Source organism: Polyodon spathula, chromosome 22, assembly GCF_017654505.1.
Source record: "Polyodon spathula isolate WHYD16114869_AA chromosome 22, ASM1765450v1, whole genome shotgun sequence".
In the NCBI taxonomy this organism is placed as follows: Eukaryota; Metazoa; Chordata; class Actinopteri; order Acipenseriformes; family Polyodontidae; genus Polyodon; species Polyodon spathula.
Window position 1 is genome coordinate 14,013,495 of NC_054555.1, and position 16,535 is coordinate 14,030,029.

The 16,535-nt window shown below is 38.8% G+C and overlaps 1 protein-coding gene across 13 annotated transcripts in view; it reads right to left on the reverse strand.

Annotated features, from left to right (window-relative positions):
• LOC121297190 (collagen alpha-1(XXIII) chain-like) overlaps positions 1-16,095 on the reverse strand; it is a 240,114-nt gene extending 224,019 nt beyond the window's left edge. For all 13 annotated transcript variants that reach the window (XM_041223308.1, XM_041223310.1, XM_041223312.1 and 10 more), the window contains exons 1-2: positions 15,536-16,095; positions 13,143-13,212 (exon numbers count right to left, since the gene is read on the reverse strand). In XM_041223308.1, coding sequence (XP_041079242.1) covers positions 13,143-13,212; positions 15,536-15,835 — 370 coding nt within the window. In that variant the 5' untranslated portion in view covers positions 15,836-16,095. The remainder of the gene's footprint in view (positions 1-13,142; positions 13,213-15,535) is intronic.
• Positions 16,096-16,535: the final 440 nt, after the last annotated feature.

Genomic DNA, 16,535 nt, shown 5'->3' on the forward strand with positions numbered 1-16,535 from the left:
ATAAAGCAATTAGCCACTTCTTATATAAGGGATACAGAGTTTTAGATTCGACTCTCCTGTGACATGCAAATACCAGGTTAAAGACAAGCTATTTTAACAGTGAGTATCTGTGCTGTGTTTCTGCGCACAAGACTGACAGCTGAGAGCTCTCAGCAAGAACTGTGGTGCGAGAAGGGGGTATGGCCACTGGACTGTGTGTTCTGTTTGTGTGAGTGAGTGCGAATGTTCTGTGATTGGTTGTTAATGTTCTGTTGTTAGGCACACTGGACATGCTAGTATCCTTCATCGTAGCCCATGAAAGGACCCTCACAAAACTCTTCACGTGAAGTGCATAGTCGGATCTGAACAGCACCTGAGAGGGAAAAGACTGTCGGGGGGGGGGGGGGGGGGGGGCTCTGGTTGACTGAAGGCCAATAACAATGTATCTGTTCATGTTCAATCTATCTCTGTTGAATCTATCTGTTCAACTCCAAACAGGGGTGTTTAACTACTTTATTTACCACTACACAACTGGTTATGAGGCAGCAGTTGAGTTATGTATTTATCCATAAATAGTGGCAATGTGAGCTTCTTGCCCTGGAGTGACCCCTCCTTTAGGGGGTGATGGACCATCCAATTCATGCAAACCACCAAACTCCTATAACTTGACCAGAGCCAGGGTTCAAACCACAGCATCCACAGGTGTATTTTGAAATCGTGAATCTTACCCAATATGAATTAATGACCTCTTGTAGGTCTCACACAGTCTCCACTGCACACGTTACGGTGACTATCTGATTGACATTTTTCATTAATGAAAATCAACCATACTGATCACTGGTTACAGATACTTTATTGCTGTTCTGGCGTATCCATTCATTCCTCTTAAAAGAATGCAAACATGCTGAAAACCCACAAGCCATGGGACTGGGTACAGTTCTGACACAGGGCAAACTTTCAAGCACTTTTAAAACTCATAGAAGTCAGTTTTGTGTATGGTAAATGTGCTATGTATGAAGTAATGGAAGCACATAAGATTTACGGAATTATTGATGTTTAAAAGCACTAGAAATGAACCACTGCACCACCTAGCTCCCCACAGGACAGAATATATTAAATGTTCTCAGATACTATAACATTGCATAAACTTAGTCATGTTGGGAAACACCAGTCTCAAAAACCACAGGCTATTAAGTGTCATATTTCCAGGTTTTCAAAAGAATCTGGGTCAACATTTTGTTCCAAAACAATTACTTTGAAACACCATGTGTTGTGTTTGTGGTAGTTAAAATAAGTAAATGCTGTGATTTTTTTTTTCTTTTTTTGCATTAGACATCAACTGTATAACAAGACACATGTGTTCTGCGCATCGGGATTGCCTCATGCACTACTACAGCATCATGTGAAGGCCAGGCCATTTCAAAGTGTGTGCTACATATTGCATGTGCTTTTAATTGTCCCACCACTGTATACATACTGCAGACTGTTGGTGATACAGCGTTCCAAGAGAGTCATTTTTAGTTTAAGTTATATTAAGTAAAGAAAGTTTCATTTTGAGGAGCTACATTTACTTAGAACTTTTTTGAAGTGTGGGGCTCAACTCCAAACAGCCAATGCAGCAAGCTGTCAAAATCCTTACCCAGCGGTAACCCTCCCTGGGACTGAGAAGATTGGGTTAATCATGGTACAGCATTGCTCTGCCATCGAACAGCGCGTTCAGACAAGGAAGGCGCACACACACCGTTGACTGCTGTAGACAGAGTATCAGAGTGTCACAGCCCACATCCCATGACTAACTCCACAGGGGTGAATGCTGGAGGCTATGTGGGAAGCCCTCTGCCAGAATATTGCACCCAGGGAGGCAAAGAGCAGGAAGGGTCATTTCCTGACAGTCAAGTCCTGCTCTGTGTGTGTCTGCGTGTATGCTACGGATCGTACTCTTACAGAGTAAGTAGCTTCAGATGTTGCTTTTTTATTGTCCCCTTAACTTTTTATAATGTTTGTAATCATTGGATGGTTCTCAATAGAATTATTCAAAAGACTGGTTTAGTTTACCTCAGGAGATGCTCTTCCCTTCCAATGACCCACCACAGATAGCTGGAACTTAGGCTAGATCATCCAGTTATAGAAGCAAGAGCTGGCACCATCCAATGATCAGAAACTTTGGCTTAAGTTTCCTTTTGTTTTGAAGGCAATACACAGAAGTGCTCTAGATGGCGCTGTCACTAAAATAGACACCTTGGCTGATCTAGCCTGCGTGACATACAGTGCCAGAAGTTTGTGAAACCCAATGATAATTATACAAATTCCATAGTGTTACCATGATAGCCTTCTTGAATCAAAACCATTTTTTCCTTAAATATCCAATAGGGTTTATGTTAACCAATTCCATGTCTTTTGAAACAAAATGTATGAATTAGACAAACAATGATTAAGGTTCAGTGTATGTGTAAAAGTAAGTGAACCCCTAGTTTTGTCAGCTCAATTAAGGGGATAATTAGAATCAGGTGTTTAAATTAGGTAGATCTTCAGGGGTGAGTTTGGGAGGCCCCATCCTATGTAAAGATCAGAAACTTTGCTAGTTTGATCTTCACCTTCCAGGTGTGTGGAAACATGTCATGTCACGATCAAAATAAATCTGAGGACCTCAAAAAAAAAACAGTTATTGATGCTCAGTCCAGAAAGTGGTTACAAAACCATTTAAGGATTTGGGGCTCCACCAATCCACTGTCAGACAAATTACAAATCAGTCTGCAGTGGTCGTCCTACCAAAATCTCTCCAAGAACAAACCAGAAAATCATCAAGGAAGTCACAAAGAACCCCAGAGTAACATCCAAGGATCTGCAGCCCACTCTCACCTTGGCTAATGTGAGCGTTCATGACTATCAGCAACTATCAGAAAAAAGATTGAACAAGAATGGTGTTCATGGAAAGTTATCTAGGAGGAACCCATTGCTTTCTAAAAAGATAATTGCTGTCCATTTGAAGTTCACCAAAGAGCACATAGATGATCCATAAGACTTCTGGAACAAACTTTTTGGCCTCAAAAGAGAAACGTTGTTTGGTGAAAACCAAACACTGCGTTCGAACAGAAGAACCTCATCTCAACCTCATCCCAACATGGTGGTGCGAGTGTGATGGTTTACGGCTGCCATGGCTGGATGGCTTGCCATAATTGACACAACCATGAATTCTGCATTGTATCAGAGATTCTACAGGAGAATGCCAGGCCATCCATCAGTAAACAGAGTTGAAGCAGTTCTGTAAGGGGGAAATTCCTCAAAACCCCTGTGAGAGACTGACCAACAGTTACAGACAATGCTTAGTTGAAGTCATTACTGCTCAAGGGGGTGCCACCAGTTACTGAATCTAAAGGTTCACATACTTTTTCACACATGGATATTGAATGTTGAATCATATGTGGATAAATAAATGTTGAAAAAGTATCATGTTTTTATGTCATTTGTTTAATCGGGTTATCTGTATTTATTACCGAGATCCAATAATATTTTAGGTTTGAAATATGTGAAAATTCTAAAAGGGGTTCACAAACTTTCTCTGCACTGTATCTATGGCAGAAAACTGAAACTAGACTGGCTAGTGAACTCAGTCCAATCACCTCAACACTTTATTCAAATATTGTGCTTTGTTTCATTTTTAAATTGTAAAAAGAACTCTTCAGAATGATAGCAAAACGTCTTCTTACAGAACTAACTACAACAAAATTGCATAGGCTACAGACAGAGTACAGTCAGTTTAAAACTGGAACAAGGTGCGCTCTACTTTTATAGCTTGCTTTCAGCTTTCTTTTCACCTGATGTGATGTAAATGATACTGCTGTCCCATCCACCGGATTGAGTTTCACTGCCAGCAGCATTTAACTACTGGATTTCAGTGGGGCTCACGGTGCCCCCCTCCCAACCTTCCAGGAGCCACCAAAAGAAAAAGAAAAAAAACACACACACACACACACACATTGATTTGGGATCCTTGCAGATGAACTTGAAACAATAATTCACTCAAAATACTCAAATACAGCATAACAAACCTTTGTTCCTGTCATAATACATACCCACACACGTTTCCAATACAAGCCTTGCTTTTAATAGTAGCTATATGTAACAAAAGAAGACTACAAAACATAAAAGCATGTCGCATGCTATCAGTCACTCCTAGGTAGATACACCTGCATGGGAAGTGGACTGTAAGTGTTTGGAATTCAGAGCAGCTACTTAATCTGTGCCTGGCCTAATCACCAGAGTTACTCTTTAATAATACTTAGCCAGGCAGTCGGCTGTGGTGTGGCTAATACAGTCCATATGACAGCTTTATGCTGCAGCCCGTTTTGAATTAAATTTCAAAACCACGGCATTTATACAAGGCTTTGTGGTTGATATCCTATGCTTTAGAACAGTGTAGTGAAGTATTGATACAGTATAGAAAATTATTTTAGAATTGCAAAAACATCCTCTTGGGACCATGTATACATTTTATTGTATATTATTTTTCATTCGTTATTACTGTTTCCGGAAACGTAAGAGTTGATTTCTTTGGGTCTCTATCAATAGTTTAAAAAGACAAAAAATGGCCAATTAAATCTGCAATGAAGTATCTGTATTTATAAACACTAAAAAAAAAAACTTAAATGTAGCATTATTTGGTGTTCAATAGTTATGGATGAAAAATCTTTATGCAAACCATAACATTTTACAAAGTGGCAGTTCCTATGCAGAATGACTGAAGCTGGACTCAATCAAAAGTTGATGATGCAGATCAGTTGCTTCAACTGCTGTGATTCTATCAAGTTTTTTTTACTTGTTTTTTTTCAAATAGTAAACACTATACTGATAGATCAAACAAGGTAGCTAATCATGCAGTTCATTTACTGGATCTAACCTAACAAATTACAATTCGAGAAGCTCGGAGGAGGAAATCGCAACAAAAAGGGTGGGTAGTGATACCATTGCTGGGGCCAAAACGAGGGAGCATTCATTCTGCAGCCTTGCGCTTCTTTAGCTCATCTTAAAAAGCCTCAATGCAAACAGTGAACTCCACAAGCAGGATTCCTTCAAGGATCAAGAGCACCTTTCTCAGCACCACAAAAGTAACAAACCTTCCAATGTGCTTTTACATGCTTCCAACAGACACGCACACATCTATTAGAAGTCTAATAACAAGTGCCTAGAAGCTTCTCTGCCCCCAAAATATACTACTAACATCACATTACATGCTCCAAAAAACAGCACCAAGTCTTTAACAAAAAGTAGAAAAAGCACCTTCAACTGTTAATGTTCATCAGCACAGAACGAGTACACATCCCCACTAGTATCTAGAGCATCCAGCGCACTGTTGAATTTGAACTTCCTCTACTGCATCTATTCCACAGATACATTTCTGTGCACTTAGTTCAGTCTGCTTACATTTCTGAAATGGTATTTACCAGCAGAACCTACCTTGAAACCTGCTTGCTGTTATGTCACAGAAGCTGATGCTTGTGCTTCTACAACAAACTCGGGTACAGTTTAAGAAGCAACAAGTTAAAACAAAAACAAAAAAAAAAAAAAAAAAGATGCATAATATAAATATGGTTAGCCAACCAGTGCAGCGTACATCTTAGCATATGAATATCATCTGAATGAAAAAATCTACACAAAATGATACAACACATTCATCATTTTTCTAATCTGGCCCAACAAAACAATTCAAAAAGGAGCAAAAGGAAAACAAGCTGGGAAACCAGATCCTGCCCCCAGGGCCCAAGATCTGAGACTTTTTCTTCTTCTTGTAACACTTGAGGCAAGAGCCATTTCCTCAGCACACAAATCACACCAATTACCTGCTCCTTTCCAGCCCTTCCCATCAGCCTTTCACACTCTGAGGGGCAGGCAGGCAGGCTGGCAGGCTGGCTGGCTGGCTGGCTGGGGACAGCAATTACACACCAAACAATCATGAAATACTCAAAGCAGTGGATTACTAAAGGGCTCTTTTATATTTACTGTCAACATGGCCTGGGAATGAATCAAATCTAGATCATAACTGGGGATTAATGTACAGTTAAGAAGTCCATACGGCAATATTACTAAATTAAATTTCTCAGTGTGCCTAGTGTGTTATATTTTACACATGAACCCAAGACTTGCTATAAAAGCAAAAACCTCTTAGGAAATATTACCACAAGAAAAGAACAGCACAGTGTAATAGTTTGTGAAAGCTTGGTAAAGTATAGGCAAGTGTTTTAATGCCCAGGAAGGTATGGTAGCTCTGGTAAACCCTGCTAAATGTATAGTATACTGTATAGCCATGAGAAAAGAATGGGAAAACTACAAAATAACAATAAGAATTATAAAATGGATCTGAGATTCTTTGACCTGATTGGTCAATACTAGGGCCTTAACCTCTGATAAAAGGACCTTGAGTTGAGTTCTTTCATGTTGAACCATTGTTCCAAGTCAATCCACCGGAAAATACATTAATACAGTAAAATAATTCCCTTTTTTCTGCTTGATGAAAGAATATCTGCACACAAATGAATACTGTGTCACTGTAGATCACCTCCTTCCTTGCTGTTCTCTATACATTACATTATATTTTAATTTAATATAGCAAATAAAGAAAATATACAAATACAAAAAAGTATAAATACATAAAATCAAGAATAATGTTTGCTGCCAGCAGCAATAAAGTACCCACAATAGCAACTAGTGTCCAGTTTAATTTAATGTAGTTAAAGAAATCAAACAACTCAATGCAGTCGGACTACTTTTAGGAACTATTTCAGCATATCACAGCAACACACAGGACGTGCTCTCTTGGGCTCTACAGCCAGGAAGAAGGCACTGAATAAATTTTGTGAAGACAGAGGGAACAAGCTACTGAACAAATAGGAGTAGCATTAACACATGTTGACCACGATATTTTTTTTTTTAAATTACTAAAACTTTAGTATTTTCATTAATTAAATTTGAGGACAAACCATAACTTAACACTGAAACTTCACACAAACCTGCACTTCATTCCTAATTTTAAAAAAAAGTTGCCAGTACTTTTATTCTTTTATATGTTTTACAAACAGTTCACAGACCATTTTCGCTTTTTTGTCCAAGGTACATGAACTGAAGAACGGCTCCATGCAAGTAGAAGCTTGCTTTTATTTTCTTTTTCTTTTTTTTTAGGCTTTTGGAAATACCCACAAAGCATCCACCGCTGGGATAATGAAGCCTGAATGAAGGCTACGACCACAGATGGAATTCTGATCAAATTGCTTTGCGAATGGAATATTAAGGAAAACTTTTGTATTCATTCGCCACTAAAACTAGTGCTGCACACAATTTACAAAAAAAGTAAGTAAGGCCCTTCTCGTTTATGTTAAATTCCCTTGGCTCAGGACATTTAACAGCACAAGCCAGGCAGGCCTTACCAGAAGGTAAAGCCCTCTTCTTCAGGTTCGGTTTAAAATAAAACATTCCAGTGTTTATATGGTTGCATAGGGTTTTCATGCTACAGACACAAAAGTATTGCTGGCTTTGCCCTCTTAGACCTAATTTTTTGCTGCAGCAAGCACAGTCGTTCTTTGCAGTAACAGAGGTATAGGACAACAAACGTCTGTAATGCAGAGTATCGGGGCACGAGCAGACGTGACCGCACAGAGGCTGCAGGAGAGGTCTGTTTAAAGCTCTAGGAGGATACAAGGATATGGGTTTTTTTCAGCCAGGGCTTCTTCTTTGCCCCTCTCCTATAAAGGCCCTTTTTGTGGAATGCCTTGGAGAAAACATGAACATCATCGTCCACCGCAGCCATTGACTTCTGTAACTCATTCAGAGTCACAGTTGGCCTCACAGTAGCTTCCCTAAGAAGTGCCCTTCTTGTCCGACAACTGAGTTTAGAGGAGTGGCCTGATCTAGGCAGTGTGGTGGTAGTTTTGTATTTTTCCCACTTTTATACGATGGACTCCACTGAGCTCCGAGGGATGGTCAATGTCTTTGAAATGGTTTTGTACCCTTCCCCAGATTTGTGTTTCTCTATAATCACATCTGTGACTTGCTTAGAATGCTCTTTCGTCTTCATTTTGATTCTTTCTTTTGAAAGTCTCTACCATACAGAGAGAGCGGTATTTACCCTCACAGATTAAATTTAAAGCAGATGATCCACTAACCTCTTACACAGGTTGAGTCCATCAACAAATTGTGGACTTGAGGCAATATATTGCACCTGAACAAATTTAGACTTGCAATTACAAAGGGTATGAATACTTTTTTAAACTAATAATTTCAGTTTTTCATTTTTAGTAAATTGTTGAAAGCTTTTAGAATTTTTCTTTTGATTTGACCTGGTGCTCAAGACTTTACAGATCAGTGGGGGAAAAAAAATCCTAATTTAATCCATTTCAGAATTCTGAATTTGAGACAACAAAATGTGGAAATAGTGCTGGGGCCTGAATACTTTTTCAACACACTAATTGTATTGCTATTATATATTGCTCAAACAGCAACTACTTTGCTGCTGTCTACTATATTTACTACATTGCTGCTAGCCACGCTGCTTTTAACTTCACCACTGTGTATTCCACAGCTATTATAGACAAATAGTTAGCCATGTGTTTTTCAAGATTCCTTTCTACAAAGTTCATCCCCAGTTCTGTACCTAATGTACGTACCCCTTGCTCTAATCAATCTCTTAACACCTCAGGGAAGGGAGAGAAATAGATTCCATCCATCTCAAGTGCTTATTCCTGCGTCAAAGTCATGCTGTTAGTAACACCACTGCACAATCTAGTGGGTTTAAAATGGCTCTTTTTACTTGTTCTCTAAAATGACAAAGCTATCTTTCTTAACCAATACATCTGGAGATTTCTCCTCCTTGCATCTAGTTAAGGTGGATCTGCTGTCATTTTTTAATCCTCCTACACTGTTACTGCCCTCTCTTTTGACTACTATTCTTTTTTTGAATATATTGCAGTACAATTTGGATTTCCATTATGTTTTATTCTTGTGGTATTTTATCATCGACCTAAAGCTACTTTACCGTGACTTCTCACATTTAACTGTGCTTTATTTGCTTACCACCAGGCATCATCATGGGTGACTTCAATCTTCATATGGACTCCCCCACTAATCCACCTGTTGCTTCTTTTCAGTGTCATTGACTGTTTTGGACTTTATCAACATGTTCAATCCCCAACTCATAGCCATGGCCATATTTTTGATCTTGTACTAACCTCTGATCTTCATGTTCTTGACCTCCACATTAATGACATTGCTGTATCTGACCACTACATTGTTTCATGATCTTAACTTATTAAGTACATCTACTTCCAAGAACAACTTCTCTATATCGTACCACTGTAAACATGGTCTTGATGCCGATTGGGCTAATTTGATCTCTACAATTGGGCCTCTTCCTGTATTGGGGGATGATGCAGTTGATCTTTATAACAATTGTCTTACAAGCATCTTGGACACTGGTGCACCTTTACAATCTAGATTAATTCACTTTGATCACTACTCCCCCTGGCTTACTCCTCAGCTTTATGAAGTAAAAGCCCAGGGTCGTCACATTTAAACTACTTCTCCTGACTGCTCGCTCACTCAGTGGTACTGGTCCTGCTTACCTCACTGAATTACTTTGTCCTAACCAGCGGGTTTGTACCCGTAGCTCCTCCCAGGCTGGGCTGCTGGTTGTTCCTGATGTGAAACGGGTTGGAATGATCATTGGAATGACCTCCCTGTCAGGAACTGCCAGTGAGTTGATTGGTTTAAAAAAGGTCTTCAGACTTATCTGTTCGGTCTCACATTTGGTTAAGGCCCTTGAGAAGCTTTCATAGCCAAATCTGTTTTTTGAGTTTATGTCCTGATTTATGACTGGTTTGTTTCTTTTAGATATTGTATTTATTTTTATTAACTGTGTAAAGTGCCTTGAGATGTACAGGTCTTCAGATATAAATCAAAGTTGTTGTTGTTTTATATCCCACACTGACATTCACCATCCTATAACTCTATATATTGGTTTATTATTAATAAATTAAAACCCCAGCTTGTTTTCTAATCATAACCAACCTGTATTTAATCCATTGTAAATTTCATTGATTAAAAGGGGAAGGTGGATATAGAGAATACTGTTAATAGCCGAGGTAAGTGGCCAATTGTGATTCTACTGTTTTGTAAAGACTTTGCAGTTCAGTGGAATTCGAGAGGTGCCTCAGGTACGACAGCAGATGAGCACGATAGAAACTGAAAGAGGTACAGCTGATGTAATGAATAAGGTTTCTCTGTGATATAACAGAGGTATAGGACAGCAAACAATGTTTTATTTTAAACAATATAACCCAAAGAGGGCTTTACCGTCTGGTAAGGCTCATCTGCCTTGCGTCGTTCAATGTCCCAAGCCAAAAGCAAGAGCATCAAACATTTTGGTCTGATTCAGGATATTGGTGGTACCTGCTCTTTAAATGGTTTACCAACAGAATTAACACTGGAACTGAAGAAGTTCTAGTGTTAATTCTGGGAAATATTATCAATGCCTTTAATCTGTACTTTTTACAAGCTAGTAATGCATTTAATTGCAATTCTGGTATGTATGAGAAAGATGATCCTGCTCAGCTCAAGACATTTTTCTTTTAATTGACAAAAAATGTTTGCTACTGTTAAATTAGATTTTTAAAAATGTGACAATTGGATGTGCATGATTACAAGGTTTGATACTTCAAAGGGGGCTGGAGTGGATCAATTGGAGCCCTTCTAAAATTGGCTAGTAATATTTCCTATCCTCAGCTCACTGCACACAGGCGACCCCTGCAAGCTGGCCAGAGCTGCGTTTTTCTCCGACGCTGTAGCTCTGAGCTGGCTGCATGGCGGGCCTGCAGAGGAAAAAGAAGCGGTCAGCTGACTGCACGCGTTTCAAAAGGACAGCATGTGTTTGTCTTCGCCACTCCAGAGTCAGCGCAGGGGTGGTAGAGGTGGGCTGAGCTTAAACACAATTGGGCATTTCAGATTGGGAGAAAAACTGGGTAAAAATTAACTGGCAACTACTAAATTAAAAAAATAAAAGTTATATGAATAAATGAATTTGTAACCGTATACAGAATAGAAATGAAACAGTACCTCTCCACAACTGTAAGGGATGGAAATACAATTCCCATTGCACAGTAGTTCCACCCATTCCAGGTTTTAAGATGTGCTTAATTAGCCCCAGCGTATTGCAAACAAGCTGTATCTTATTAAACTCATAGTAAAACCAGGAATGCATAAAACTGTTACGCAATGACAATCTTACTTCCATCCCTGCAATAGCGCTCACCAGAGAGCCTCTGTCACCAGAGATTTAGTGGAGTCAGAAACTTGAGCCTCTGCAGAATCTGGGAATGCCAAAAAACAGTAGCTTCTGAACAGCCAGATCTACTGTACTAAGCAGTGAAATAGTCTTGAACACAGTATTTATGCATTCCAAGTGGTTTTGGCATGTTTAACTCTGAAAGCTGTGCACTCGAGTAAGAGTGAAAGATCAGTGTAATTCTAGCATTATACACCCACTTTACAAAACATTCAAGCTAATACGTTTTTTTTGGGGGGGGAGGGGGGGGTTGGTCATTTTTTATTCTCTTTCTCTGGTAAATACTTTGGAAATAGCAACTGTTTGTTCTTTTTATCACCATATTATACCCCAAATCAACAGATTCAAATAGAACTACACTACAATTTAAAAGATTCCTTCAAAATCAGCCCGCCTTTAAAAGGATTCACAATAATTATAATTAATTGACTTCACATTTAAGACTGTCATTATGAAAACACAATGGATGCAGATGAGTGGGGTTTTACTGAAACTCAGCAGCCTCTACATAGACATTCAACCCCTGCAGAACGTGTCTCTTGTGCCTCAATTGATGGCTGTTACCTGCGGCTCAAAGCAATAATTGCTTGACAATTAAGGTTAATTTCACCATTATCTGGGATGCAGTGCTGGATAAGAAATCACTATAACAGTTAAAACTGTCACAAATTACACTCTGCTTTTGTTAAATCATTCCTTAGCGTTCACTGAATCATTTCTTGCAGCTTTTAACCTCCTGAAGCATCCACAGTCAAGCCTGCTTAGAAAATGTACTGTACCAAATGTATTGTAAACCATCTTCTCATGCTTTTATTTCCAAAAATCATAATGTGTGGGGTAGAGACAGGTGTAGGACTACTAAATGTGATCGACATAAACCAGAGTTTGACAATAACCAAAGTGATTTTTTCAGGAGCTTGTCACCATTGATTCCCGTTATACTCTAATGAGGTCATTTCAATGTGGCGATTCAGAGGAAAGGTAGTTCCTTGCACCATGTTTTCAGCAAAAAAATATCAGAGACACTCTATACAGCAAGGATAGTTTCAGGCACAATAAAAAGCGGATTGAACTTGCATCAAAAACACAAGCCAAGTTAGTAGAAACAATTGGGGCAACCTTGGCCCCCATCGGTTTTACAGCTGTGCCTAGTTGCTCTGTGCTGGGCAAGGTTGCCCCAATGGTTTCTTGAAACTTGGCTTGTGTGTTTGATATCTCCACATTAAATGGCTGGGCACTTGCGATAACTGGTGTTTGGTGTTTTTTTCACATTTCCAATGTGTGTTTGTTTCAGATAATAATAACAGGAGTAATATTAAGTGGGTTTCACTGTAGTTTAACTAGTCTGGACCATCCTCCTCCTCCCTTTTTTTTTTTTTTTTTTTTTTTAGGGGTCCCCCTTAAGAACCAGTGACATACATGACTATGGAACAATGACAATAAACTCTCAGGTATTTATAAACAAACTCAAAGTTCCTTATGCCAATAATGTTGGCAAAGACAGCAGCAATATAAGCTCAGCAATAGCCCTGCTTCCTGATGTGTATTTGCTGTTTTGTATTCCAGTTCCAGTGACTATGATGTCTGCAATGTACATTACCAATGCTGTGCTACTACAGCTCAATCTCTTGACTGCTCCAGGTGACAGCCAGTGTCTTGAGCACCACCCAGGAGCTCTGCTGTGAATGGTCACTTCATTTAAACCCTGCAGGTCTTCACAAATAACACCTACTGAATAATATCCTCAGACAGAGCAGGGGGCTATGGGACAGGTACAGAAATCAGCTGTCTAGAAGTACTCCAGGTGAAGTGCAAAAAACAAGAAACACACACATACCTGGAGGGCAGGAGCACTGTGCCTGCAGGTTCCTGGCTGTCCGCAGTCTAGGCAATGCTTCATTTACCCTCTACACACAAGAAAGAGACGGGATACACAGTTAAGAGGAAATCACAGTAAACCATCTACTAGACACATTCCTGAGCCTACTCTTGGAATGCCCAATGTTATATAGCTTGCAGAACTGCCCTTCCTATTGTTTTACTGTATAAACTCCATGTTAAACTTTTAGTTGATATGCTTCTGCTTAGTTCCCCTTTACTACACTTCCCTCTGATGTATGTTGTATTGAACTTAGTTATCCTTATATGAGGGCACTAGAATGTAAAGCTGGCTTTATAAAGGGTACAGTACTAAGGTAATTGTATTAGTACACAGAGTGGCACTGCCTTACTGACAAAAGAAAATGATCTTCACACAATAAATATCACCATTTTGCGACCCATGTTAAAAAGCACTTTGCACCATGTTGAGCACGTGCGTAATTACCCCACATGCCTCAGAACAGGAGTGATTGGTACCCCGGTAATTATAAAAGTATTATTTTTCATTACAAAATCGTTTTTTTTTTTTTTTTTTTTTTAAAAAACCCAACATCTTAATTTTTTTTTTTTTTTTTTTTTAATTGACATTTTTTGGAACTTAAATTGGTCTACGAAATAAATTTACGCTCGAAAGTAAATACTAAAGCTGAATTGCATAATATGTTTCCATTTTCTTGGACCAAATTCACATATATAATCTAATTTTCAAAAAACACCACAAAAATTAAATAAGCTGCGTTAGGGGAGAATCAAAATGTGTACTACTCCTATTCAATTCACACACACACGCAAAACAAATGCATTCGTTTATAGGACCAAAGACTATGCAAGGTGTAAATCCAATCAGAAATGATTACTACATATTTAAGTTATAGCCTATAAAAGCTATCGAAAGCAATCATGGCCAGTAGTCGTGTGTAAAATTATACAATGGAGCAAAAACTTCATTTCATAGGGTGCATAAAATATTTTAACATTTTATTTTTCCGTTTCATATAAGTTGTCAATACATGTTGGTATTTTTCAGATTTGTTCCAGTTAGTACGATACCACATTTCTTTAGTCTATAGAAATTGCTAGCCTAGCTTAATATTTTATTTTATTAGAGGGCAACAGGAGTTACTTTGGATTCGTTGCGACACATTTTAACACGCAGCTGGGTGACTCCGTGCTAACCACAGGATCGTTCCCAGATAGAACGCTCCTTTTAGTTAGCTGCAATTTACTTAAAGTATAGTTAATGCATTTAAAAAACAGTTAAAATACACAGAACAAGCTTCTTTTCCTAGAATCCAGCTCTGCCTGGAAACGGGGATGATGGAACTGACTCATTCAGCGTTTAACCGGGAAATCTGTGATGCAAAGTGTGCAGACAATCCAAAAATAACGTGAAATGTAATTTGCCACATTTGCTTCACATACACTACCGACGTATCTTTTGGAGCAGTTATATCCGGAGATAAAATCACTGCCAGCTTTTATCAGTGAGCATCGCTGCGCTATTATTTTTAGTTTACTTCAAGGAGACCCGGTGGCTTCCTTGCGTACTGTCTACGTTCATTACTCATACCAAAAGGCTAATATGCTGTATCAAGGCAGGTCTCCGATTCCATTTCGATAGCATCTCGGAAGTGTAGCTATAAATAGAATTGCCATACTGCTTTTAGAATAATCTACTTTTTGTTTGCTTTTCAATCATGTCTTACATCTGTTTAAATCACTGTTATTCTTTTTGTACAAACTGTTTAAATATCTGAAGGACACTGTTATACAATAGTCATGCTAGCTGCAGTGCCCGTCTTTCTAGCCGCCAGTCTCTGAACGCCTCCAAGTTAGACTTCCAGCATATAAAATCATGAAGGGAATACCCACTGTCCCGCGATAGCAAAAATAAAACAGATATTGCTGACAAGATAAGGACAGTTGTTTGAAACACTACCACAAACAAGGCTAGTCGAAAGTTTGCTTAAATAACCCTGGCGTTTATATTTTCTTTTTTTTGGGGGGGGGGGGGGGGGGGGGGGGGGGGGTAGAAGACAGAGTCTGTTTTCAAAGTTTCAGAAGTAACATTTTAATCGAATGTTTCTTAAAAATGAAAATTATCAGTAACAGTACATTCAAAATGTGTATTTAAAAAAAAAAATTCTTACATGCCACTGATAATAATAACAGTACTGTATTCTATATTCTATTCTTCCAGAAAAAAAATAACAGCAGCATTACCTTACCATATGAAACCAAAATAAATAAATTTATACAGATACAGTTTATCTAAATCAATCACGTTAATCTGATGCTACATACATAGTGTCTTGATTTGAAATATAGTAGCAAATATGAAATTCTTACCTCTTGCAGAATACTTTCTATCGTATCTCGGATCACAGGTAATAGAGTCCCACCCTCAGTAAGAATATTGGTTTCTGCAGGAGCAAACACTGGTGCGTTTCCTTTCTCCAAAACTTTCACTCTGCTTTCCAAATGAAAAGTTTTGATGCTTAACAAAAAACAAAACGCCACCGAACTGACTGACAACATGAAGCACAGGCATGTTGGTAAAGACATCAAACCCCCGAAATACTCAGACTTGGGTACCACTTTCTTGACGTCTGAGTTTTTATTTTGGTTTAGTTTCTCTGTTGAATCCATCTCGGCTGCAACTTTAAAAAATTCGAAAAAGTTTCTCTGTGTTACTTCTAATTTACACTACAACACAGTTTATTTCCAGCTTGTCATCTACTAACAACCTATCTGACAAAACAACGAGTCAAAATAACCTTCACACGACTATTTGAACGAACGTTGGAAAGTAAACCGAGTTGGTGCAGTTGGGTCTCATCAGGAGTATTCTAACCAGCTGTGCGAAATGTGGAGCCCGTTGAGCAAAGCTGCATCTGATCATTCAGGTTCAGCAGTGTTCAAAGTGAAGTGGATCACAAGCCAGCCAATTTACTTTATGCAAAATTGGAATTCTGACCAGTCGGTGATGCGACCGCCCCTGCAACCACGTGGGCGGGGTGGGTAGCAGAGAATTAACCAACATAAACAGTCGGTGCGAGTTCCCACAGGAGAGTTTACGAGCAAAGAAATGCTATTGTGTTTCAGTGGTCTGTTAAACTGATACATATGGGATCATTTGTCACGACCTAGTTTATTAGAGAGATGGATTCTAAACTGTAACCCTGTTACAAAAGTATACCACCACGCATGACAGTATACCAATATACACTTGTGAACATAATGAGCATTACAGGCAGCATTGCAACCCTTCATATGCGTTATAAACTGTCAAAAATGTTAAACCTTTTATATACATAAAGAAACCTCCTAAATAAAATGAGGTTTGTCT